At 39.9% G+C, this 25,356-nt stretch overlaps 2 protein-coding genes across 6 annotated transcripts in view; both read left to right on the top strand.

The window, feature by feature from the left end:
* Positions 1 to 596: 596 nt before the first annotated feature.
* Positions 597 to 3,824, top strand: LOC123500097 (the record flags this gene model as incomplete). Its single annotated transcript, XM_045248756.1, is given in 3 exon segments — positions 597 to 731; positions 1,944 to 2,132; positions 2,698 to 3,824. Coding segments are annotated over 3 exon segments (753 nt in total), but the record flags the coding sequence as incomplete, so codon positions are not given.
* Positions 3,825 to 4,834: 1,010 nt separating this feature from the next.
* Positions 4,835 to 25,356, top strand: part of LOC123500095 (TBCC domain-containing protein 1-like) — a 185,822-nt gene continuing 165,300 nt past the window's right edge. For 2 of the 5 annotated variants that reach the window (XM_045248753.1, XM_045248754.1), the window contains exon 1: positions 9,266 to 9,553. The gene's annotated coding sequence lies outside the window, so the exon portion shown is untranslated. Of the gene's footprint in view, positions 5,999 to 9,265; positions 9,554 to 9,575; positions 10,741 to 25,356 lie in introns of those variants that run through there. The other 3 variants (XM_045248749.1, XM_045248748.1, XM_045248750.1) reach the window with 3 other exon arrangements.

The following is a 25,356-nucleotide window of genomic DNA, read 5'->3' as shown; positions in this document are numbered from 1 at the left end:
TGACGACGGCTCTTCTACAACCGTCGGGGGCGTTGTAGCAATAAAAAACTAGTGTGACCCCAACATAAGTCTTCACTGTCTTTCCATACACGGATGTCTGCCGTACATACAGATATCATTATTATTGTTATTACTATTATTATTATTATTATTATTATTATTATTATCATCATTATTATTATTGATTATTTTTTATTATTATTGATTATTATTATTATTATTATTATTATTATTATTATTATTGTAATAATCATTATCATCATCATCATATTATTATTATTGTTATTATTATCATTATTATCATTATTATCAATATTATTAATATTATTATTGTTATCATCATCATCGTCATTATCATCATTATTGTTTTCGGTGTCATTTTCAGTTATTATCTTCATTACTACTATTGTTACCATTATTATTATTATTATTATTATCATTATTATTATCATCCTCCTTATTGTTATTGCTATTATTGTTATTATTCTTATTATTATTGTTATTATTATTATTATAATTATTTTTATTATTATATTCATCATCATCACTGTGCCTCAGAGGAAGAAATCAGTGTTCATTCTTTGGTTTGTGAACAGTCTGATATGGAAGAGGTGACCATGAAGGATTGCCGAGTGGGCCGAGTAGCACCGGGCGCCATTGCTGCCAAGGGGGACATCACAGTCACCATCACGGGCAACAACTTCCTCAAAATGGAGAAAGGAGCGTTTAAGGTGGGTGACACAAAACTGTTTACTATGAGTCTTTTATTTTTCTCTGAATGGTGCCATTTATTGACGACTTCGCTTCTCTGTCTCACATTTAATATGATCGTAAAACAAGTCAGGACGTCCTATTGCAGAAACTTGCAATGTTGTTTATAAAAAAAAAAAATTGCACCAGCCTTCATTCCGTGGTATTGAGATGAACGGCACCTTGATGTCAGCAGCCATTCGCCCAAGATTCATGATAATGGCAGGACCCTTCCAAAGGTCAGGGAGTTTAACTCACTAGCACGGCAGCTTACTAACCTTTGTTGGGCTTGCAAAACTATTTCCTTAGGTTGTTGACCCTCAGATGGCGCCTTCCACAGAACCAACCGCTTAGAGATGGAAATTGAACTGGTTACATTTAAGTACTAACGTAACTTTATTATACATAGCTGTAATTCCACTCACACACACACACACACACACACACACACACACAAGATGCTGTGACAAACATCTGCGTAGTCAGTGGACAGTCACTGAACGCAGCAGCACACAACAAAGTCCGGTTTCCATTTCCTCATTCAACACTTGAGATGGGTGCAGAATGCACGGCGGTAGTTTCGTCGGTATGACTCTACAGAGTGTGAGTGCGGATTTTTCGGGATCACTGTCACTCCCGCGTACATTCCGTGTGGTTAACACAGTCCTGGCTACACACTCTGAAGTGGTTCGTTGTCTCGCCAGGTGGAGTATTTTGCCAGTCCACACACCTGCTCCTGGAAGTCCTCACCAGCTCGTTGACTGAGGTGGACTGCCGATGGATTCCAGGGAGTGGTACACAAAACCTCTGTCTGTCTCCCTATTGGGCAAGCTCCTGCGACGTGACTTGTTATACATGAACAATTTAATGACAGTGGTAATTAACAATACTGATAACGGTGAAATGAGCATACACTCATATTACAATTAGATAGTTGATAATGATGAAGGTATCGAAGATTTCTAATTAAAGTTAAATAGCCGAATCACAAACTAGATACGTGACGGATAGTCACTCATGATTCAAGTGCTTTCTTTCCTTTCCCAGCACCTTTCCAAAGACCTAATGGTCTTTTCTCTCTCTCTCTCTCTCTCTCTCTCTCTCTCTCTCTCTCTCTCTCTCTCTCTTTTTTTTTTTTTCGTACTACTTAGCTTTCCTTCACTTCCTCTTTCATCCATTTTTCCCCTATGCAGATTAACGTGACAGGCAGTGTGAGCTTCAATCAGAACATCATGAGGGCGCAGGGACTCGAAGCGCTGGCGGAAATGAGGTGCCACAACGCCTCCTCCATTCAGAATAACACCATCCTTGTCTCTACGCCCGTGCGCCCCGTGTCTGGCCAGTCCTCCACGCCCTTCCATCCTTCATGTGGCAAACCTCAGGTAACACAGACGTGTAAGAAAAACAACAATAACCAAAAGGAGGACAGATGTTAATGCCTATACAATATGTACTCTAGATGTAAAATATGAGAAAGTGCTCTGAAGGACAAATGTGAAAAGCAGCGTGCTGCAGGGATCAGTCTTAATTAGCCCATGTTGTGTTAGACAAAAATGTTCATGCTTGAAGCAAAGATTGTGGAATCTTTATTACTGTAGACTTCTAAAAAAAAAAAAAAAAAAAAAAAAAAAGAGGAAATAGTACTTGGATGAGTTGTAGAACTGGAATAACTTTTGAGAGATGGTGTTTGATATCGAGAAACGCTTTAAAAAACAAGTGTGTTTGTGATAAAGCCGAAAATTAACAAATGAATAAAAAGATGAATAAATATATATATAACAAATAAATAGATATGTATTAGAAAATAATAAAAAATGAGAATCTGGATATGCAAATGATAATAACTAAGAGAGAGAGAGAGAGAGAGAGAGAGAGAGAGAGATAGAGAGAGTTTTGCCTTTGACTCAGTTTATGGTGATCGTTTAGAATTTTTTCTCACAACGACAGCTGTTCATGGTGCTGACCCCGACGAGGCAAGTACTTGTGATGGAGGACACGAGGGTGGCATGGGTGCTGGGTGCCACGCTGGCGGTGTTGGGTATGATGATAGTGCTGGGCGTGGCTTGGTTCTTTAGGAGGCGTCGTCCCGTCTGGACGCCGGGACGCTTCCCTGACGTCTTTATGGGACGCAACTGCAAGACCTCAATGGAAAACCTTCCTCGAAACATTGAGATGAACAATGCTCGTGAAGACCTGGAGGAGGGGACATCGGTCAAGGATCTCGACATGATGTACGAATCCCAGCAAGAACACGAGCAGCCTCTCCTGGAGGAAGGCAGTGGCGATCAAAGCAGCCTGTCTTTGGATGATGAGCAGTTTGCTGTCTCCGATGCCCATCACAGTTCTTCCAGCTTCCCTAGTGAAGATCTCAATTAATTTTTTTTTTTTTTTTTTTTTTTTGCTGTCTTTTTTCTTTGTGTTGGCAATACAGTGTTCTTTCTTAACCTTCAAGTCACACACAGTCCAAGGGCACCATCTCGCCTTACCACTGCTGCATAGACGTTCCTTTGTGAGGACCACCAACATGGGCCACTGCCTTTTTTTTCTTTTTTTCCTTTTTATGAACTATGTATCTTCCTACGTATCCATTTATCTGTATGTCTAACAGAAGAATTCTTCAGAACTCCTACACGATGAGCCCATCCACAGGCGACGGTCACTGGTGCATTGAATAACAGTCGTGACTCGTGAGGAGTCAAAATAATAAATATCTGAGGGAATAGCATCACCAGTATTTTCTATGATTTTTTTTTTTTTTTTTTTTGCTTCAAATATTTGTTTCAACATTCATTTGTCTTTTTTATTTTTATCTATTTCTTTTGCTTAGGTTTATTTATTTTTTTTTATATCATATTCTTGATTTTTTTTTATTTATTCATCTATTTATTTTTTTTTACTGCGAACGTAAATTGTGGGCTGCAGTGGGAGTCATCACTACATAACTGTGGGAAAGCTAAGTATTATTCAAGCTGGATATTTTGGAAGTCGACCTATACTGTAGTGTAGGTATTTGGCTCCTATAGTGTGTGCTCTTTAATACAGATTATAAATTTTTTGCAAATTCTCTACCGTTACCAGTGAATATGAATTCCCTTACTGTTGTTAACCTGAGCATTTCCAATTATTTGAAAAATTGGGGCAAAGTCAAGTTTGTCTAGGGACCTTTTTCTTTCCACGCAGTCTGCATACTATTTTGCTACCAATACTCCTTTCAGGGAAGAAATACCCAATGACAAGTTTAAAATAGGACTGCATCGCCAAGTAAGCAGACCTAATGACAGTGGTGGCTATTGACTTTATAGGTTGCTGTTGTAAAGTAATTTAGCACTGCGAGTTTGTCCGAATTAATATTTTACTCCTTGGCTTTCCATTGATTGGGTCTGGAGTCTGAGTAGAATTCACTTGCTGTGATGGGATGTGGTCAAATGGCTAATGATTGGTCTGTTATCTTCATTCTTTTATTACAAAACTAAAGTTTTCACAATACTAAAGTTAGGCACTGAGCATTCACAAGCCAGAGGACCGGGGTCCGATTCCCCGGCCGGGTGGATATATTTGGATGTGTCTTTCACGTGTAGCCCCTGTTCACCTAGCAGTGAGTAGGTACGGGATGTAAATCGAGGAGTTGTGACCTTGTTGTCCCGGTGTGTGGTGTGTGCCTGGTCTCAGGCCTATCCGAAGATCGGAAATAATGAGCTCTGAGCTCGTTCCGTAGGGTAACGTCTGGCTGTCTCGTCAGAGACTGCAGCAGATCAAACAGTGAAACACACACACACACACACACAGGCAACTTTTTTGTCAGAGACTGCAGCAGATCAAACAGTGAAACACACACACACACACACACACACACACAGACAACTTTTTCTATCCTCCAAGACCTAGAGCAACTTATGCAACATCCTACTGATATTCCTGACCGTCTTGGATATACATCAAACATTTTTTTTCTTTTCCTTACCTCTAATCCTTCTGCTTATGCTGTTACCGTCTTCTCCATTGGGCTCCTCCGATCACAATCTCATAAATGCATCTTGTTTTATTTCTTCAATGCCTCCTCAGGATCCCCCCAAGGTGGAGATGCCTCTGGCATTTTGCCTCATCCAGCTGGAGAAACCTGAGGAGGTATTATGTTGACTTTCCCTGGAATGATTACTGTTTCCGTATCAGAGAACCCTTTTTGTCTGATGAACGTATATCGGAGGTGATAGTGTCTGGCATGGAGGCGTACATTCTTCTTTTTCTCAACCTAAACCTTCTAAACCTTGATTTAACACAGCCTGTTCTCGTGTTATCCATGATAGAGAGGTTGCCCATAAAAGGTACTTGAGCGTGTTCTACGGTGAACTGTTTTGCCTCCCCGACGGCAGTTAGCATCACTTCTCTCATCAGGTCCATTTGCATTCCTACCGCACTTGTTTCTTGCTTATTTTCACTTATTTCCTGTTTTGTTTCATCCATCTGCACACTTGTTTTTTGTGCCTTTTTGTCCATTCGCAAATTTATGTCATTTGCCATTTTGTCCATCCGCGCATTTGTTGCTTGTGCCGTTTTGTCTATTTTACTTATTTCTTGTTTCATTTCACTCATATCTTGTTTAATGTCACTTGCCATTTTGTCCATCATCACAACAAGCCAGTTTTTCCACTCTGGCTCACTGTCTCCCGACATCTCACTGCCTCTCACGTCTGAGTCTGCCATTGTTCACGTGTACCTGGCAACCTCGCTTAACCAAACTTTATCCCACTCCTGACACCACTTGTTACGAACTGCCGCCCACACAGCACAGCAGGGCCACCCACCCCCGCATCCACTGGGTAAGGCAGGGCACCCAAAGGTCCTTACTTCAGCTTCCAACGCCGCAACCGTAAACCACTTACTCTCAACGACGGAGACAGGACAACGTGCAGGACGTGGGGCGACACCGGGATAAGTTGACGAGGGTCCGTGACTAGCAAGGGATGCGAGACACACAACTCACAGACAGGCACTCACTCAGACAGGCAGGACTGCCAGGAAACACGTAGTACAGCTTCTTACGTTTACTTAGTAGTAACAATACATCAGCAACTCCCAGTTAGTACACAGTGCGGAAACGAGACTGGAGACGCGGAGAGCAGCGGGCTAGACATCTGCAACTGAGCCCTTCCTTCAGCTGGCAGGCACAGGATCACCGGAGGACCAGACTGTTCTCCGCAGGAACAGGAGAGCTGGGTAGACGCCGAGAGTGGGGACCGGCCAACAGCAGGTAACAGGCCCAGAAGGGAAGGGAGCGGGGCGAGACTGCTCGCGGGCAAGCAACTGACGACTGGCTTACTGAGCTACTGAGCTCCCCTTACTAGCTTGGGCAGCTTAAATACCCCACCCCCAATCCCTCTTTTGCAACACTGTGATTGGCTTGCCTCTAGGCCAATCATTGCTACTTTGTCCACCTGCCTGGCCATCATTTCCGGGCCCCCACTTCCTGCCTCTCTTAGAATACCCTCTCACTCATTCTTCACTACTCTAGTTGCCAGACGCCCCCCTACGCCGTCGCAACAATATATATATATATATATATATATATATATATATATATATATATATATATATATATATATATATATATATACTCGAACGTCTAAATAGTCGAACTTTTTAATAGTCGAACGCAAAAGTTCAACTTCATACTCGAAAAAGTACCTATTAGTCGAACGTCCATCCACGTGGCTGTGAACAAAGGGTTTCTCCCTTCCCGCCACCCCACTCGCCCCACTGGTCCACCGCTGCACCACAGCCAGTTCTTATCCTTCGCTGTCGTAAGAATACTTTGTCCTGTGCTTTCTCTTCGCATTTTTTTTTCTTTGCATTTAGAAGCTTACAATGGCACCGAAGAGGCTTGGTAGTGGTGAAAATAAGCCTGCAATAAAGAATGTAGTGACAACCATCGAAAGGAAATAGGAGATTATTGATAAATACGAGAAAGGAGGAAGAATAACCGATATTACAATTGAGTACTGTATGGCTAAATCTACAGTAGCCACAATACTGAAGAAGTAAGCTCATTAAAAAAGCTAATGTGGCGATTGGTGTGAAAAGGCAATTTAAGCGAAGAAATAGAAAAATTGTTGATTGGATAAATCAAAGGCAGATGGCTGGTGATTCTTTGTCAGAGGCTAGGCTGCTGGAGCGTGCTTTTATCTTTTATACTATATACATCTGACTCCAATGATGATTTTAAAGCAAGTAAAGGGTGGTTTGTGAATTTCAAAGAACTGGAATTCATTCTGTTGTGAGGCACGGCGAGCCCCCAAGTCAGGAGTAAACATAATGCTATACGTCACTGTGTCATCAACTACCATGCTGGATGGTGGGAGCGACAGTGATTTCACGGTGCCTGATTCCGCCACCTCTCCCGCGCGCTTTACTTCTACACCTAGGGTCTCTCGCCATGTTGCGGGAAGACAACTTTTGAATGAGAGTGGTATCAGAAGGGCTTTGGAATTAACAGTTTCTACAATAATAGAAAGCAGATAGTGATGTTCTGGGCTCTGATACGAATATAGGAGGTTCAACCACCGAGGGGGAAGACATTCCACCACCACCACCAGCAACTCGTATTATATGTATTTTATGTATGTTTTTTTTTTTAAATAATATATGCAAATTAGATCACTTTGCGAACATTTTGATTGAGAGAGAGAGAGAGAGAGAGAGAGAGAGAGAGAGAGAGAGAATAGAAGGGGTCTGTTTTCTATCGATATATATATATTGCTGCGATCCTCCTTCAGCCTCTTCTTCAGGGAGGGGACACCTCACAATCTTCTCGGGATTCGGGGCGTGTGTGTCGGAGAGAAGGACTTTACCTGGGTAGCGCGGCGCTGCTGGGGTGGAACGGCGGGCAGAGCGCTCTCTTATGCCTGGCTGTCTGCTGCTATAGCACCCACTCTCACTCAGTTCAGTCACACAGAGTGGGGAGAAGGAAACACTTCTTCCTTATTTCTCTATATTACAGCAACTATACACGAGTCACCGGGAACAGGTGGCGGCGGCACACAGGACAGGGCAGGGGACGGCAACAAAGTACGGGTAAAGCTTGTCGCCCACCAGATCGGATCGGAAACGCCGCGGAAGCTTACGAAGCCTCGGAACGGACACGACACGACGTTCAGTACGCCCACCAGCTCAGACGACATCGGATCGGAAACGACGCGGGTGCTGTGTTTATCACTCAGTCTGTCCAGCTACACGTTGAAAGTTTCTATATACAACTTAGCAAGGAAAAAAAAAAAAAAGACAAACAGAACATTTTCATGTTGAATTTAAACGAATTTATTACATTTATGAAAAAAAAAAAATGCTGTCACTACAGACGGCCCCACAAGCGTAGAATTGTCGTACAAAGCGTACGATAGTGAGGAAGGGTATCGTACATCGTATTTGAAGCAAAATTGTCGTACAAACACGATAATTATCGTACGAATGGCAGCCCTGCATCACAACCTCTCCAAACACCGTTCTGCGCATGCGCAGTCTCTCGGACGCATCAGAACTATCAGAAAAATATTCTTTCCAAGATATCCGCGTCGTTTCCGTTCTGATCCGATGCATTGTTTCGTTTCCGATCCGATCAGGTGGGCGTTAGCACGTTCAAATGTATGGTTTAGATTTTTTTCCGATGCTTCGTGTCCGTTCCGAAGTGTCGTTTCCGATCTGGTGGGCGACAAGCCTAACACTTTGTTAGTTCGTCAGGCACTTCACTGTCTCTGTCACTCGTTCACTCTCTGACTGCTCCCCAGAGTACGATTTGTTCCTTTGAGGTCTCTTGCTACACTCCTGTGAGTCCTGTCCTCTGTCCTCGTCGGTGCCACACAGTGCCCCACAGACCACGCCTTCTGTGCCGTCGCACCTGCCAGGCAATGTCCTTAACATATAACATATAACATAAATAATAGGATAACAAAGGGCCACCAGGGCCCATCTAGGTTATCCTGTACCAGTCGCACAGCGACCTCGTCATCAGTACTTAAAGATACACTTACAAGTACTTACGAGTCTATTTCAGCTTATTAGGTAACGCTATCTACCTTAACCGCTAATTACCAATATATCCCTGATAATGCTGGCTACAAGCAATTCACACATGCATGCATTTATTTACACGGTACCGTATGACAATCATCCCAGGGCTGGCCAGTGCCCTCACCCATACACACACACACACACTCTTATCTCCCCGTGACCTCCGGGGTCACATCTCCTCCGTCATGGAGGCCTAGCTCAGCGTCCCTTCCATTAAGGTGAGACAGTTTCATAAACACGAGCAGTAGTACATATTATGTACTCATATGTACTACCCATAATATGTACTCTCTTATGACGCTGCTCCACACTCACACAGGCACACGTACTTATCTGGGAGGCTGCTGCAATACACCTTCGCAACAATATATATATATATATATATATATATATATATATATATATATATATATATATATATATATATATGAAAGCTATAAAATGAGATTGGTATAATTTTATTTAGGGTTGGTTGAATAATTTTATTTCGATTTTGAACTTGGCCGCAAAAGATGACAAATTTGGGGTCTCGAGTCACACTCTTTCTCAACATAAACTAATAAAGTTTTAAAGTTATATGGGTAGGTAATAAGCCAGCAGGATTGTACATTCGTTGATAATGAGCCACAAGTTATCACCTTTCTGAGATCGAGACGGGCGGCGGGCGCCGTGGTGTTTGTTGTTTTATTTCCAGGGTGTAGGACGGGACTGTCGTGGTGGCTCCTGCTGCCTGACGCGCCAAGTAAGTTGAATCCTGTCTGGCATTGTGTCTCTTCAGTATTCTGGTTCATTTCCTCAGGTTGCTATGGTACATTTTCTATTCACCTCAGATAACAGAGCGGCTCTTATCTTTCTTTCTTGGGTGTGGAGGCGGAGAGGGAGCAGCAGAAAACGCGTGCTTTATTAATGTGTCATTGAACCATTTTCCACTGTGACAGATTAAACATCTACTGCGTTGCTGCTGCTGTTCTCTGTGACTCCCACTCAAACGTAGAAATGTGGAAGTTTGTAATCCATTAAAGGACATAAAATATTGGACCAATAAAACTTTGCAGTAGAGACCACACGCTTACTCTATGTAAACAAACACATATGTCTTTATCAAACAGACCAAAACCACATGAGTACGTCAAGAAACACACGTCATTACCAAACAAGGCGTCCCTCCAGCTACCTTCGTTTCCCCGGTTCCTCCATCGCGGCTCTTTCACTCAGCTGACGGGGCATGAAAATTAAAATATGATAACGAAAAGTAACCTAACCCTAAATTTAACTTACTGAAGCGGTGGCGTAGTGGATAAGGTGGTGAGCGTGGGATCGGGTTGACGTCCACGCGTAGGTTCGAATCCCACCACGTATCACCTTGATACTTTGCCATATGTCGAGTGGTTTAAAGTTACCCGCATGTCACAATGTTAACCAGGATCTAGGTGGTTACACCAAAAGATGCGTTTGGGTGGTGATATGGGCCCTAATATGGGTACCACTATAAATAAAGTGACCAGCGCCACTAATGGATGGAAGCTTAACATCACTTCCAATACTCTTTAAGTTACCTACAGGTGCTATAGGCCAGGACATAGAAAAAAAAAAAACCTAACCACGCTATCGGTAAGAAGGGTTCTTAGGAAGACGCATCCGTGTGTTTCACCTCAACTAGGTTAGGTTAAAGTTAAAATTAGGTTAGATTGATGTTAGTATAAAGTTAGTTTAGGTTAGGTTTAGGGTTAGGTTAATTTTGGTTTTAAAATTTTTATTCCTGTGTCCCATCAGCTGAGTGAAAGAGATGCAAAGGAGAAGCCAGGAAACAAGGACACCTGGAGGGATGTCTTTATTAGGATAGTGCCACCACAACCTCATAAGTACTTCAAGAAAAACACACATCTTTTATCAAACAAGTCAGAACCTCAGAATTACGTGCAGAAACTGGTAAATTTATATAATTACTCCAACAGCTCATTTCCGGGTGAAACTATTTTTTCTGGTAGATTTTGACCTGTTTTGAATAAATCTGTGCTTCGTTTCCATTGCAAATCAGAACTTTTTTTATATATCCCCCTACCCCCCATTCCATATGAATTGCTGCTACCGCTGCTCACCGGTGGCTATGCCACCCTATTTTAACTTATCTCTTTAGTAAATATTGAGAACAAGTCCTTCCTCCCTATCATCAATTCCCTCCCAAAAAACAGCAAGCCTGGGGACCTTGCATGAAAACAGGGTTTTTGGGTGGGGCAAGCTAAAATAGACTATTTTGGGCAATTCTAACAACATGGAAAGGAAAAAAATGCCATTATTTTGCCAAAAAGCCAAAAAAATATTGTGTTTTGCAAAATATTTTTGGGATAACATGCACTGCTGATATGTCTTCCTCAGAAAATAATAATTTCATATAACCCAACTAAACTGAACTTACCAAAGCAAACTAGCGTAACATGACTAGCAATTTTAAGAAATTAATATGAAGTTGTTAGGTTATTTCTCTTTGTAAAATCTACCAATACAATGGATATAATAGAGGCAACATCCTGCCCATTCACACATCTTCCATAGACTGATTCAAATAGAGTCACTTCTTTCCACAAACCACTCTGATCGGCTAGATTTATTATGTATTATTTTTATTGGCCAGTGGCTGCATGCTCAAAACAAAAGAACCAATCATTGTGATTAATTTCACGTCTGCACAAATATTGTGACAATACACACACACAAATCAACAAACCTAACTGTGTTCCTCAATGCCCGTCAATATCACACGGGCGGGTGTTACTCTATCTCCCCAAAAAGTGGTGAATTTTTAAAAATTCCTGTCAACATTATAAACAAGTTGCCACAGGTATGTATAGGTTCAAATTTCAGAGTGAAAAGCTCTATATGATGAGAAGGGTAACAAAAAACCATATTGCTGTTGGTGCAAAAATATAGTAATTCTGAAACATACACATCTTTCACCAAACAGACCAGAACCATGTGAATACATCTAGAAACAGTCACACATTTATTTGACAGACTAAGAAGAATATTTTATTAACATAGTGACTGAAAATTTCACATTTTTAAGAAATTTTCCTTCTATTTTTGTATTATTTTTCTACCTAATTATTGAAATACATATTTGTACAAAATACATTAATCATTTAAAAGAAAATTTATTATTTTGATTTACAGGTAAAAGTTGAGTTTCTTGAGTGATAAAGACATACAACTAACTGATTGTAAGCTAAGTAGAACTCTGATAGAAAACTTGGGAAATAGAGGTGCGTTGATTTTAGCTGGCGGTGGCTATGTTATTGTTCCTCAGACCTGTTCATTTGCTAAGGCAATGCGTTACTGGCAAGTTTCCACCTTGGGTGTGGTTCCAATAACAATTTTTGTAAAGTTGGCTATTTGAAAGATAACCTATATATTGTTATGTTTCTAAAGTCAATTAGTTCACAAAAAAGCTAATAATAATAGGTAGCTATGTAGGCAAATTTATGTGAAGATAATGACGAAGACATTGGTTTTGGTTCACCTTTGCAGAAGGTAAATCCTGCCTGATTGTTCCCTTCCTAAGCTGCGGGAAGGCAGCGCTTGCTCTTGAATTCTCTCAGACAGTATCCTTCAACTGATGAAGGTGGAAGGTATTGTTTAACCCCTTTGACACAGTGACATATATTTTGTGTGATTGGGGTGCTCATGACATCTCCGATGACACACATATTGCATCATGGCTGTTTTCTACTAAGATGGTGTGTTTTCTTTCCTAGATACTCTATGAGATCTCTCAGAGTGTAGGTCATAGATGATACGATAGCATGCTTGACTTTCATCATTGTTACAAAGGTGTATGACTCTTATATCAGGATAAGTACTGATGCACCATGTTGCAAATAATTGTTTTATTAGAATTTTTATAGTACCAATAGATTAATTTACCTTTAAAAATTAACATTTTTATCTTGTTTGTCATCTTGAGAAAATGGCCATCAGAGGGCAGACTAATTTTTTCTCTAAAATGTGCATGGGTTTATTTCTTATTGTACGTACCTATTATGAAAAATAATTCACCATCATTATTTTCATAGTGGGAGAGAGAGAGAGAGAGAGAGAGAGAGAGAGAGAGAGAGAGAGAGAGAGAGAGAGAGAGAGAGCTGCCTCTGAGTCAGGTATCTCCCCACCGCCATCCCACCCAGATATGGTGCCAGGAGCCATTTTCTGTTGTCCAGAGTGAAGAGGTTAAGAATCTGGCCAAGAGCATCTCAGTACAGTTCCACCCCAAGAAGCAACGTGGGTATGCGTGATGTCATCAAGTTAAGTTAATGGGCATTAACACATTCCATGTGGTTGCCAGCACGATGAGCTTTCCTGCACTGCGATACAAATAAATTGTTGTCACATCAGTGCTGGTCAAGCCAGTGAAGCAAAAAGAGCCGAGTGATGTTTGGGAGAACATCCAAACAAACTGCCTACCTCAAAGTGTTTGCCCACCAGTGGGTTGCATCGCATGCCTTGAAAAATCTGACTTCTCTTTGATACGACTCACCAGTGGACATACTTTATTTGTCGATATTCAGTGCGTCTCTATACAGTGGAGACTCAATACTCGAACGTCTTAATAGTTGAACTTTTCAATACTTGAACGCAAAAGTTCTATTTAATACTCCAAAAATACAGGCAACCCCCGCTTAATGAAGGGGCTACGTTCCTAAAAAAACATTCGTTAAGCAAAACTTCATTAAGCAAACCGATTATAACAAGTTTAACCCCTGACTTGAACTTCCATTGAGAGTAAACAAAGCAAGAGTGCATCATAGTACAGTGAAAGGTTTAATGAAAGTAAAAATTATGAAGATTTAGGCAGTTTAATTTAAGTCATAATGTACACTAATGTATGTATGTACGTAACTTTATAATGTTGATGATCTTAAATTTATGAAGGGAGGGAGAGTAAAAGGGGAAAGACACTAACTGGCAACCTGTGGAATGTAAACAAAGGGCACATCATTGTATCACATACAAAACTTGTGTACCACATTTCCACAAGGCTTTCCATTTTATCCATAGTAGAGTCACGAGTTCAGGTGATTCTTTTTAGCTTGCAAGGAAGATACAGTCTCACCAGCCTTCTTAATAGAGTTTGCTGACTTGAAAATAGTAGAGACAGTAGATGGAGTCAAGATAGTGGCAAGCAATACTATTTGTTTTCTCACCTCTCATGTCTGTGAATAATATCCAGCTTCACTTCGAGAGTAAGAGACTTCCTGGTCTTCTTAGCAACACTAGGCGACATTGCAGGGCGTTTTGGTGGTAAATTGAGCGAGGGAAGACGAGCTGCTGCTGACGCTGTTATTGTTTTGAACATGGGGAGTGAGTTGTGTGCGTGTTTTCCACGAGAGGCGCTGGTGTATTCAAAAGTCTGTCGGCTTGGGTGATATGGTGGAGGTTTCAAACTTGGAAAAAATTATCTGGATAAAACTTCGTTAAAGCAAGTTTGGTGTTTGTTAAACGAGCAGATGGTAGTAAAATGAAACCTTTGTTGTAGCGAAATTTCGTTGTGTGAACCTTCGTTAAGCGGGGGTTGCCTGAACCTGATAGTCAAACATCCACACACGTGGTTTTAAACTGAAGTTCCCTGGCCTCTCCCTCCCCTCCCTCTGCCAATTGTGCTGCCGTGTTTGTCAGAATAACATTCTTTTGCATTCTGTCTAGTTTCCCATTTATAAACTTACATTAACACCAAGGCTTATTAGTGGTGAAAATATCTCATAATTGAATTGCCACATATTTGGTCTTATACAAAGCTCTGGCTTCTCCCTTCTTCTTGCTGCCACCACTGCCCCGTTCTGATACTGGCATTACCGTTAATGCCGGTATTCTGGTATACTACGTACTGGTGTGCAGCCCTAGTCCTGCCACTATCATGAGAAAAACAACTTTCTTTTGCATTTTGTTGGTAGTTTTTCATTTAGAAACTTATGATGTCACTAAAGAGCTTTATTAGTGGTGAAAATAAGGAATCTAATGAGAGTGCAAGTGTTAGTGAGCTAGAGCCTTCCACTAGTGGGTTCACAGGAATCACACCAGGAGAAGTTACAAAGATGTTTTCATGGATGGTGACTCATCCTCCGACAGCCTCCCGCCTCCCCACTCTTCCCACCCTTCTCCCCTCTTCTTCTAAGTTATCCATCACCAGCCTTCACTTATGGTATGTACAAATCAAAATGATAAAATAAATACATTGAAATTTTTATAAACTTGAGGTTTTGCTAAGATTACAACGAATTACGTGATTTATAGGTATTGATAGTCAAACTTTTTGATACTCAAACAGCCATTTGGAATGAATTAAGTTTGAGTATTGAGTCTTCACTGTAACTACTGTACTATATTTTTTCCTCCTAAATTTGTTTAGATATTTTTGTCTCTGTTTTGCATATTTGGAAAATGAATGCTACATGGTTTTATGGTTAACTTAGTTCAATAGAAGAGAGAGAAGATAAAATAAGATAAAAATGATATCAGGAAGATTAAGAAATTATGAAAAGATCAATAAAAAAAATTATTGAAGTTTATTAAAGAAAGTCCACTTGTAATATCTTAGTTTGGATTGTTTGTTATAGAAAAGTTTTCTGTTCTTCTGAAGGAAAAATGCAACATAATATACGCAGTATTCTTACATGTATTAGAATAAAGAAAGAAGTATTTCTCAGTTAGAAAAAAGAATTGTTAATTTTTTAGCAGATATTTTTTATTTATTCTGTTTTGTTTCTTTACTTATGTTTACTTATATATGCAATTGAAAAGGATCACTAATGGCAGTTTTTTTTACTATTTGTTCAAGTAATATCATGAAAAATATAAAAAATCAATCAATCAATTCACCATGAGTGCCACTCCAGTGATTCCCACAGGCAAGCAGTTGCCACTCTCCACTCTCCATCTTATTACAAGTTTTGTAAATCGTAGACTAACAAAATGAGTTACACTGGTAATTGGTGTGCAGGAGTAGATAAACTCTTTTTTTTTTTTTTTTTTTATACTGGTTAATGTGAATTGAACTGCACGGTTACATGGGAACTATGGATTCATTGAAAAAATGCCTTTATGGTCCCAAAAAAATGGTCAATATCTGACCAGTCTGTTAGTGAGTGAAATCCACTACTGTGAAGTCTGTTATTGCAAGGTACCAATGTACAACTAGATAAACACACACACACACACACGGCTCGGTAGCTCAGTGGTTAGAGCGCTGGCTTCACAAGCCAGATGACCGGGGTTCGATTCGGCTGGGTGGAGATATTTGGTGTGTCTCCTTTCACGTGTAGCCCTGTTCACCTAGCAGTGAGTAGTACGGATGTAAATCGAGGAACAATGTTGGTGAGGGAGAAAGAGAATTTGAAGGCTTTGATACGGCGCAAACTTCACTATTTGATAGAGCCTTGACTATCAAACATAAATTAGATAAATTGATAAAGGAGAGTATGGGAATGAAAGAGAATGAAGAACAGGATAAAGAGCTCCAGAAATTGAAAGAAAGGATAAAAAGAGTGGAAGAAAACGAAACTAGGCTAAGAACCGAAAATGAAGAATTAAAAGTGCAAACAGCGAACTATATAAAATTGATGGAAGAAGGACTCGGTAAAGCCGAGAAAGAAAAGAGAAGCTAAAAGATCTAGTTAACAAAGAAGAAGAAAGAGTACAAGACGTGATTAAAAAAGAAGTACAAGCATGGAGAATCCAAGATAAGAAAGACAAGGAATCATTTCAAGAAGTATTTCAAGAACAGTTAAAAGAAAGAGATGAAAATATGACAAGCAAAATGATAGGAGTCCTCAAGAAAAAAGAAAATTTAGTAAGAGAAATTGCGGAAAAAAGAAGTGTAATTATTTTTGGACTGAAAGAAAAAATGTTAAATATAGACCAAGAAGGGAAAAAGACGAAATGAAATCAGTAAAAGACCTACTAAAACATCTGAATGACGAGGATAGACAGAACTTAGAAGAGGAAGTAGAAGAAATCCATAGAATGGAACCATATCAAGAAGGAACAGTGAGACCAATTAAGATATTACTAAAATCACAAGCAGCAGCAGAAGAAGTACTATATAGAAAAACGAAACTCAGAGAAACAGAAGGTTGCAAAGATATATATATATATAAAAAAATATATAATATAAAGGAATATAACTGGAAGAAGAATGAATGAAACATTTAATGAAACAGGAGGAACATAGTGTTGTCTTTAACGGAATTATAGGCATTTAGGCATATGTAGAGGAAAAATAGATGCATGGTGTGCAAAACGTGAGTTTATAGAATTAGTAGACAGATAGAGAGAAGAACCAGATATTGTATGCCTAGTCTTTGTTAGTTCGATATATATTTTGGAAAATGGGAAAAGGCCTGATGATTTGGAAAAAGTGGTCAAGTGAAAAGAAAAAATTGTCATGACTATTGCACAAAAGAACATTAATTTTGTTTTCTCCTAACAACTTTTCTATTATTTTCTTATATTTTTAGTATTTATGTTTAATGGCAAAAAAAAAAAATAGATTAAAGAAATTTATTATATATATATATATATATATATATATATATATATATATATATATATATATATATATATATATATAAAGAAAAATAGAAACGAGGAGGAAAGGAAGAGGCAAATGAACTGGTGGCAGAAGCAAGAGAAAAAAATAATGAAAGGTCAGAGGAGGAGAAGAAGGCATTTTTTTGGAGAATTATAGGAGACAGGATAAGGAAATGGTATATAAAAGAAAAGAAGAGAAAAAAATGAAGCAAGTTTAACTAAAAATGATAAGAACAAGAGATTAAAAATGATGTATACAAACATAGATGGGATTTTATCAAGTAAATTAGAATTAAGAGATTACATAAAGAAAGAAGAACCAGATATTGTATGCCTGGTGGAAACAAAGTTAAATGAGGCAATAAAAATAGACATAGATAAAAGGTATAATATATGGAGGAGAGACAGAGTGGGTATAGGAGGAGGAGGAGTCATGATGATGTTAGTTAAGGAAGGAGATAGTGGTAAATCAAGTGGAGTTTGGGGAAGGAAAATCAGAAATACTGTATGTTAAGATGCATATTAACAAAAAGGAGTTAACAATCATTGGAACATATGTGCCACCAAAAACAAACTCATGGACTAACCAAGAATATAGAGACATGATAGATGACACAATAAGGAGTCTTACAAGAATCATTAAGGAAAGGAGAAAAGTGATATTGATAGGAGATTTCAACTGTAAAGAGGTAGACTGGGAAAATTATGAAAGTGGTATGGGGGAAGATGCCTGGGGTGATAGATTCCTGAACCTAATGATAGATAATTTGATGGTCCAAAGAGTAAAGGAAAACACAAGATTCAGAGGAAACGATGAGCCGGCATGATATAAGATACAAGTTCCCATTGGGAAAGAGTGACCATGTAATATTAGAAATGGATATAGAAAGAAAGGAAGATAGAGATGAATCATACAAAGGAGACCGATTAAATTACAGAAAGGCTGATATTGAGAATCTCAAGAACTATTTTTAAAACGTAAACTGGGAGGAGATGGAAAACTCATTAACGGTTCAAGAGAAATATAACTTATTTTTTAAAATATACAAAACTGGGGTCAGGGAATATGTCCCAAAATATAGACCTAAAGAAGAAGGAAAGAAAGATTGGTTTAATGCAAGATGTGCTAGGGCAAAGGAGAAAAGAGATGGAGCATGGAAAAGGTGGAGAAGAAACAAATCCAGAAAATAAGGAAAACTTCAAAACAGCAAGAAATGAATATGCTAAGGTGAGAAAGGAAGAAGAAAGGAACTGTGAAAAGGACATTGTCGAAAAATGTAAGGAACAACCAAAATTGTTCTACAGATTCATAAATGAAAAAATAAGACAAAAAGAAACAATAGAAAGATTAAAAGGAGAAAACGGAATGGTGGAAGACCCCAAAAGCATGGCAGAACTGTTAAATAGTAAATTTCATGAGGTCTTTACTAAGGAATCCAAATTTGAAAGACCACAGGGTAATAGAGAGACTGTCTATATGAAAGAGATTAAAGTAACCAAGCTTGAAATAAAAAAGTTGATGACGGAATTAGATGAGGAAAAGGCAATGGGACCGGATGAAGTCTCAGGCAGAATACTGAAAGAATGTAGGGAAGAACTAGCAAGTCCAATATACAACATCATAAAATGCTCAATAGAAAATGGAACATTGCCAGTGGAGTGGAAAAGAGCTGAGGTGGTTCCCATATATAAGAGCGGAAGGAAGGAAGAACCTTTAAATTACAGACCGGTATCACTAACTAGTGTAATATGCAAGATGTGTGAAAAAGTAATAAAGAAGCAATGGATTGAGTTTCTTGAAGACAACAAAATATTATCAAATAGCCAATTTGGTTTTAGAAAAGGTCGGTCATGTGTGACAAATTTATTGAGTTTCTACTCTAGAATAGTTGATAAAGTACAAGATAGAGAGGGATGGGTTGACTATTTATTTAGATCTAAAAAAGGCGTTTGATAAAGTGCCACATGAAAGATTACTATGGAAGTTAGAGGAGAAGGGTGGCTTTAAAGGAAGCACATTGAGATGGATGAAGAATTACTTAAGGGGGAGAGAAATAAGGACGATAGTTAAAGATATGAAGTCCAAGTGGAGAAAAGTAGACAGCGGAGTGCCACAGGGGTCAATATTGGCGCCAATACTTTTTTCTCGTATATATAAATGACATGCCAGAGGGAGTGAACAGCTACATAGATCTGTTTGCAGACGATGTGAAACTGTGCAGAGTCATTAAACAAAAAGAGGATTGTGAAATACTACAGGAAGACTTAAACAAGATCTGGAAATGGAGCAAAAAATGGGAGATGGAATTCAATGTGGACAAAAGCCATGTCATGGAAATGGGAAAAAGTGAAAGACGACCAGTGGGAATCTATAAGATGGGAGATGGAGTAGAACTAGAAAAAGTAAAAAAGGAAAAGGACTTCGGAGTGACAATGGAAGAAAATAATCAAACGGTAAGCCATATTGATAGAATTTTCAGAGAGAGACATATAATTTGCTAAGGAATATTGGAGTAGCATTTCACTATATGGACAAGGAAATGATGAAGAAATTGAGAAGTACTAAAATAAGACCTAGATTGGAATATGCAGGAGTTGTGTGGACTCCCCATAAAAAGAAACACATGAGAAAATTAGACTACAAAAAATGGCTACAAGAATGGTTCCAGAATTTAAAGGGATGACATATGAGGAGAGACTAAAGGCTATGTATCTATCAACCTTGGAGCAGAGAAGAGAGAGAGGGGATCTGATACAAGTTTATAAATTGATTAATGGAATGGATGAAGTGGATAATGAGAAGCTGATCCTGAGAGAAGAATATGACTTTAGAAGCACAAGATCGCATAGTAAGAAACTAAGGAAGGGACGATGTCTGAGAGATGTTAAAAATTTAGTTTCCATAAAGATGTGTTGAGACTTGGAACAGTTTGAGTGAGGAAGTGGTGTCAGCAAAGAGTGTACATAGTTTTAAAGAAAAATTGGATAAGTGTAGATATGGAGACGGGACCACACGAGCATAAAGCCCAGGCCCTGTAAAACTACAACTAGGTAAATACACACACACACACACACACACACACACACACACAAATTAATGAGAAAACGTGAAGAGAGAGAATTGGCCAAAACTGTTATCAAACAAGTTCAAGACAGCACACAAGAACTTGACCAGGAGGTGGAGGAAGTGATCATACAGTGAAGGGGGTAGGAGACCAATGAAAGTGAGAATGAGCTCCCAAATGGCAGTAGAGGAAATTATGGCTAGGAAAGGGAAGCTGGCCGATGATACTAAACACAAGGGTATATGGATAAAAAGAGATGAACCTAGAGGAGAGGGAAAAGGAGTAAGTGCTAAGAAATGAAGGTAAGGAAAAAATGAGAAAAGGACAGAGCTCGAGAAAAAGGATTTTTACTGAAGCATTCTGGATATGAGACTAAAGAAGGGGTACTTACGGAAGAAAGAGGAGGTCGTGAAGGAGGCAAGAAATTAAGAGTGACTTATACTAATATAGATGGGTTGTTATCAAGCATGTTGGAGGTTAGGGATTAGTTGAAAGAGAAAAAGCTGGTTGTAATGTGCATGGTTGAAACAAAATTAAGAGAAGAGATCCATGTTAACTTTAAAGAGGAGAGATATAATAGCTGGAGGAGAGACAGGAAGGATAAAGGGGGAGGAAGAGTGTTAATAATGGTTCGTGATAATATATGTGTGGAGAATGTGCAATATGGTGTGGACAAAGTGGAAGTAATGGGAGTAACAAACAAAACAGGAATTGAAGAAGAGAAAAATTATAGTTACATATGTGCCACCTAAGACAAATACATGGGGAACTGAAGAACATAAAGATATGCAAAGAGAAATGGTTAAGTGCCTAGATAATATGAAAAGAAGAGATAGAAGAATACTTTTAGTTGGAGACTTTAACAGCAAAAAAGTAAACTGGAGAGAGATGGAAGTAATGGATAATACTGGGCAGTGGAGCGAGGAAGTGTTACAGTTCACTATGGTTAATGCAATGGATCAGTGGGAGGAGGAGTTAACAAGGTGAAGGTGGGGAAGAAGAACTATTGTTCCTTGACCTAGTTTTCACAAAGAAACCAGAGCTCCCTCCAATCAAACAATACCTTATTCCAATGGGAAGGAAGAAGTGATCATGGTACATTAAAAATGCAAATTCAGGAGGAAGATATGATAAGTTACAAAGATGACTACAAAGGGGAGACATTAAATTATGCAAGAGCGGATTTTGAAAAATTAAGGATCTATTATGCTGATATTGAGTGGAGAAACATTATGTACAGAAGGGCAATACAAGGGAAATATGACATTTTCTTACAGAAATATATTGAAGGAGTAAAAAAAGATGTACCTGTTTATAGAGTTAAGAAAAAAATACATGCTTGGTACAATGCTAGATGCTTACAAGTTAAAAAGGTAAAAGAAAAAGCTTGGAAGAAACTCAGAAATGACTGTAACAGACAGCAGTATAAGGATGCCAGAAATGAATATATTAGAGTAAGGAGAGAAGAAGAAAGAAATTTTGAGAAAGATGTGGTGAATAAAAGCATAGATGAACCCAATCTTTTCTACAAATTTATAAATGGCAAAAAAAAAAAATAATAAGGAAACAATTGAAAAAATAATTTAAGAAGGGAAGACATATCAAGCAGAGAAGGAAATGTGTGAAATAATGAATGAGAGCTTCAAAATGGTGTTCACTGCAGAAGATTTCACAGAACTTAGTAAGACATTGCATTACCAAGGATTACAGGAGATCGCAGTGCACAAGGAGGATATCGGAAGATTACTGGTGTTACGTTCACCGGTTAAATGGATAAGATTGGCATCGGGGAGCCGGTGAACAATAACAATAAAAAAAAAACACTGCAGGTTCAACTGGTGAGGATATGCAAAGGGGGCACTGAAGAAGCTATTTAATAACCCAATAATAAAACACACATGAAACTGACATACACATATAGATATAACACACAAATAAATATAACAATAAAGAACCCAACTTAACAATACCTAACAATAATACTAAACCTATATGGAGGCAATGTGGAAACACGGGACGAGGGGAAGTGATACTTATGAGGTGTCGCAATGGTGAAGTTCTGGGTGAGGTGGATCCCACGCTATTCCAAGAGGCGTTATGTTCACTGGTTCAGGCCTTGACCTCGACTGACTTCCAAAAATCAGGAGCTCGCTTAACACTTCCGCTTGAGTCAAATGGGGCTGTGTGAATCCTACTTCGGGACAGGAGCGGGGCTTCATGAGAGGGTGACGTGGTGGGGAGGTGGAGATGTGGCGAACGAGGTAGCAAGCGGAGGAGGTGATGGTAGTAGAGTATGTTATGGTCGGGCCGTAACATTTCCTCCCCCCTAAGACCTCCGTAATTGGCTCATGAAGGAGGTGAGATGGGAGATCTTGATAAGGCGTCGGCGATGATGTTGTCCACCCCCATGATATGGTGGATTTCCAAGTTGAAGGGTTGAGTTAACAAGGCCCACCTAAGAATGCATTGGTTTTGGTACTTCATGGCGTGATGGAAGGCCAAAGGGTTGTGATCGGTGAAGACCTTTGTAGTTTGAGGGCCAGGATGAAGGTAGCACTCAAAACATTGGAGCACCAGGACGAGTGCCAGAGCCTCTTTTTCGATGGTGGAGTAGTTGAGTTGGTGTTTCTTCAGCTTGGCGGAGTGATAGGCGATGGGATGGAGGATGCTGCTTCTGGGGTCTGCTTAAAGGAGGACAGCACCCACTCCAACTCCACTCACGTCCACTTGTAGATGGAAGGGACAGGAGTGATCTGGCGTCCAGACCACTGGCTCCGAGGAGAGAAACGCCTTAAGATGTTGGAAGGCTTGGTCGCAGGTTGGGGTCCAGTGGAAGGGGACGGAAGTGCTGATAAGGTCCGTCAGGGGGGCGGCCAGGGTGGAGAAGTTCCTACAGAATCTTCTGTAGAAACCAGCCATCCCCAAGAACCTCATGAGAGCTTTCCTGGTGGTAGGGACAGGGAAGCCAAGGATGGCCTCCACGTTTGCTCTCTTGGGGTGAACCTTGCCGTTCCCCACCACATGTCCCAGGTAGACCACCGTGGACTTCCCGAAGGTGGACTTGACCAGGTTGATCGTAAGACCGGCTTCCTGCAACCGACCCATCAGATGTGTCACCCAGTCGTCCGAAGTCACCACCAGGTCGTCCACATAGGCAGATGTTCCCTCCAAGTCCTGGGTGATGTAATTTATAGCTCTCTGGAAGGTGGCGGAAAGCATTAGACAAGCCGAAGGGCATCACTGTGTATTGGTATAGCCCGAAGGGCGTGATGAAGGCGGATATTATTCAGGCCTCGTCCGAGAGGGGAATCTGGTAGTAACCTTTAAGTCTATAGTGGTTACAAATTTGGCTACTCCTATACTATCTATAAGGTCCTCTATCAAGGGCAATGGGTAGGAGTCTAGCACTGTCATTTTATTTAATTTCCTGTAGTTGGTGCAAAATCGACTACTACCATCTGGCTTAGATGTTAACAGGCAGGGAGAAGCCCAGGGGGATATACTAGGTTCTGCAAGGTGATGACAGAGCAGATAGTCTACCTCTTTTTTCATCAAGTCTCTTTTAATGGGTGAAATGCGATAGGCTGGTTGTCTTATAGGCTTGATATCATTAGATATTAATGTTATATCATGTTGGATAGTATTACAAAGTCCTGGAAAGTCACCTGTGATTTCTGAAAAGTCTAGCAATAACTTTTTAAGATCAGACTGTTGTGAAGGTGTTAAGGAAAAAACACCTCATCAAGGTTGGACATGATTTGGCTGTTTGAGGGGCGTCCTTTAGGTGACGAGAAGAGGAATTCGATGTCGGATTCTTCCCCGGGGGGGGCACAGGACCAGACTCCTTCCCTACCAGACATACAGGTACAGTGCAAGACAAGTCATCCTCAGGTTCTCTGGAGTGGTAAGGTTTCATTAGATTAATATGAACTAGTTGGGAATCCTTATGACGGTCAGGAGTGTGGACCACATAATTTAATGGACTTAGTTTTTGAGCCACAACATAAGGTCCCATGAACTTACTGTGAAGAGCATTGCCTGGAGTGGGGAGAAAAAGTAAAACCTTGTCTCTTGGTTTGAAACTTCTCATGACAGATTTGGGAAGAGAATTCTGTTGCATTTAATTTGAGATTTGAGGAAGTTTGATTTAGCAAAAGATCTGACTTCACTGATTTTATTCTTAAGGTTACTGATGTAGTCAGACACACTGGGGCTTGAAGGAGTTTTTTGAGTAAACCATTGATCCTTTAATATTTTGAGAGGCCCCCTGATCTGTCTACCATAGAGTAATTCAAAAGGGGGAGTAACCTAAAGAATCTTGAGGAGATTCTCTTAAAGCGAAGAGAAGGAAAGAGATACTTTCATCCCAGTCTCCTTGATGCTCCAAGCAATACTTCTTCATCATGGATTTTAATGTTTGGTGAAACCGCTCCAGACAGCCTTGGGATTGGGGGTGGTAAGCCGAGGATGTTACATGGTCGATGTTTAGCTCATTCACTATCTGTTGGAAAAAATTGCTAGTTAAATTGCTACCCTTGTCAGACTGAATTTGTTTTGGAATTCTTACCGAGGTGAAAAATTGTATTAGATGTTTTACAATGGTCTTTGATGTGATGTTCTTAAGAGGGAATGCTTCAGGGTACCTGGTAGTGGGATCCATGAGGGTTAACAAATACTGATTCCCTTGTTTGGTTTTGGGTAAGGGCCCTACGCAGTCCAAAACGATCTTTTCGAAGGGCTCCGTCTCAACAGGAATAGGCGTCAGAGGAGCTGGCACAAGGCGTTCGTTAGGCTTACCCACAATTTGACATATGTGGCATGTTTTTACATAGTGTGACACATTCTTTTTCATTCCTGGCCAAAAAAAATGTTGAAGAGCCTTCTTGTAGGTTTTTTGGATGCC

The sequence above is a fragment of the Portunus trituberculatus genome, chromosome 50 (assembly GCF_017591435.1).
Source record: "Portunus trituberculatus isolate SZX2019 chromosome 50, ASM1759143v1, whole genome shotgun sequence".
Taxonomy (NCBI): Eukaryota; Metazoa; Arthropoda; class Malacostraca; order Decapoda; family Portunidae; genus Portunus; species Portunus trituberculatus.
The sequence above is the reverse complement of the archived record's forward strand: the minus strand, read 5'-3'. Positions and strand labels throughout refer to the sequence as shown.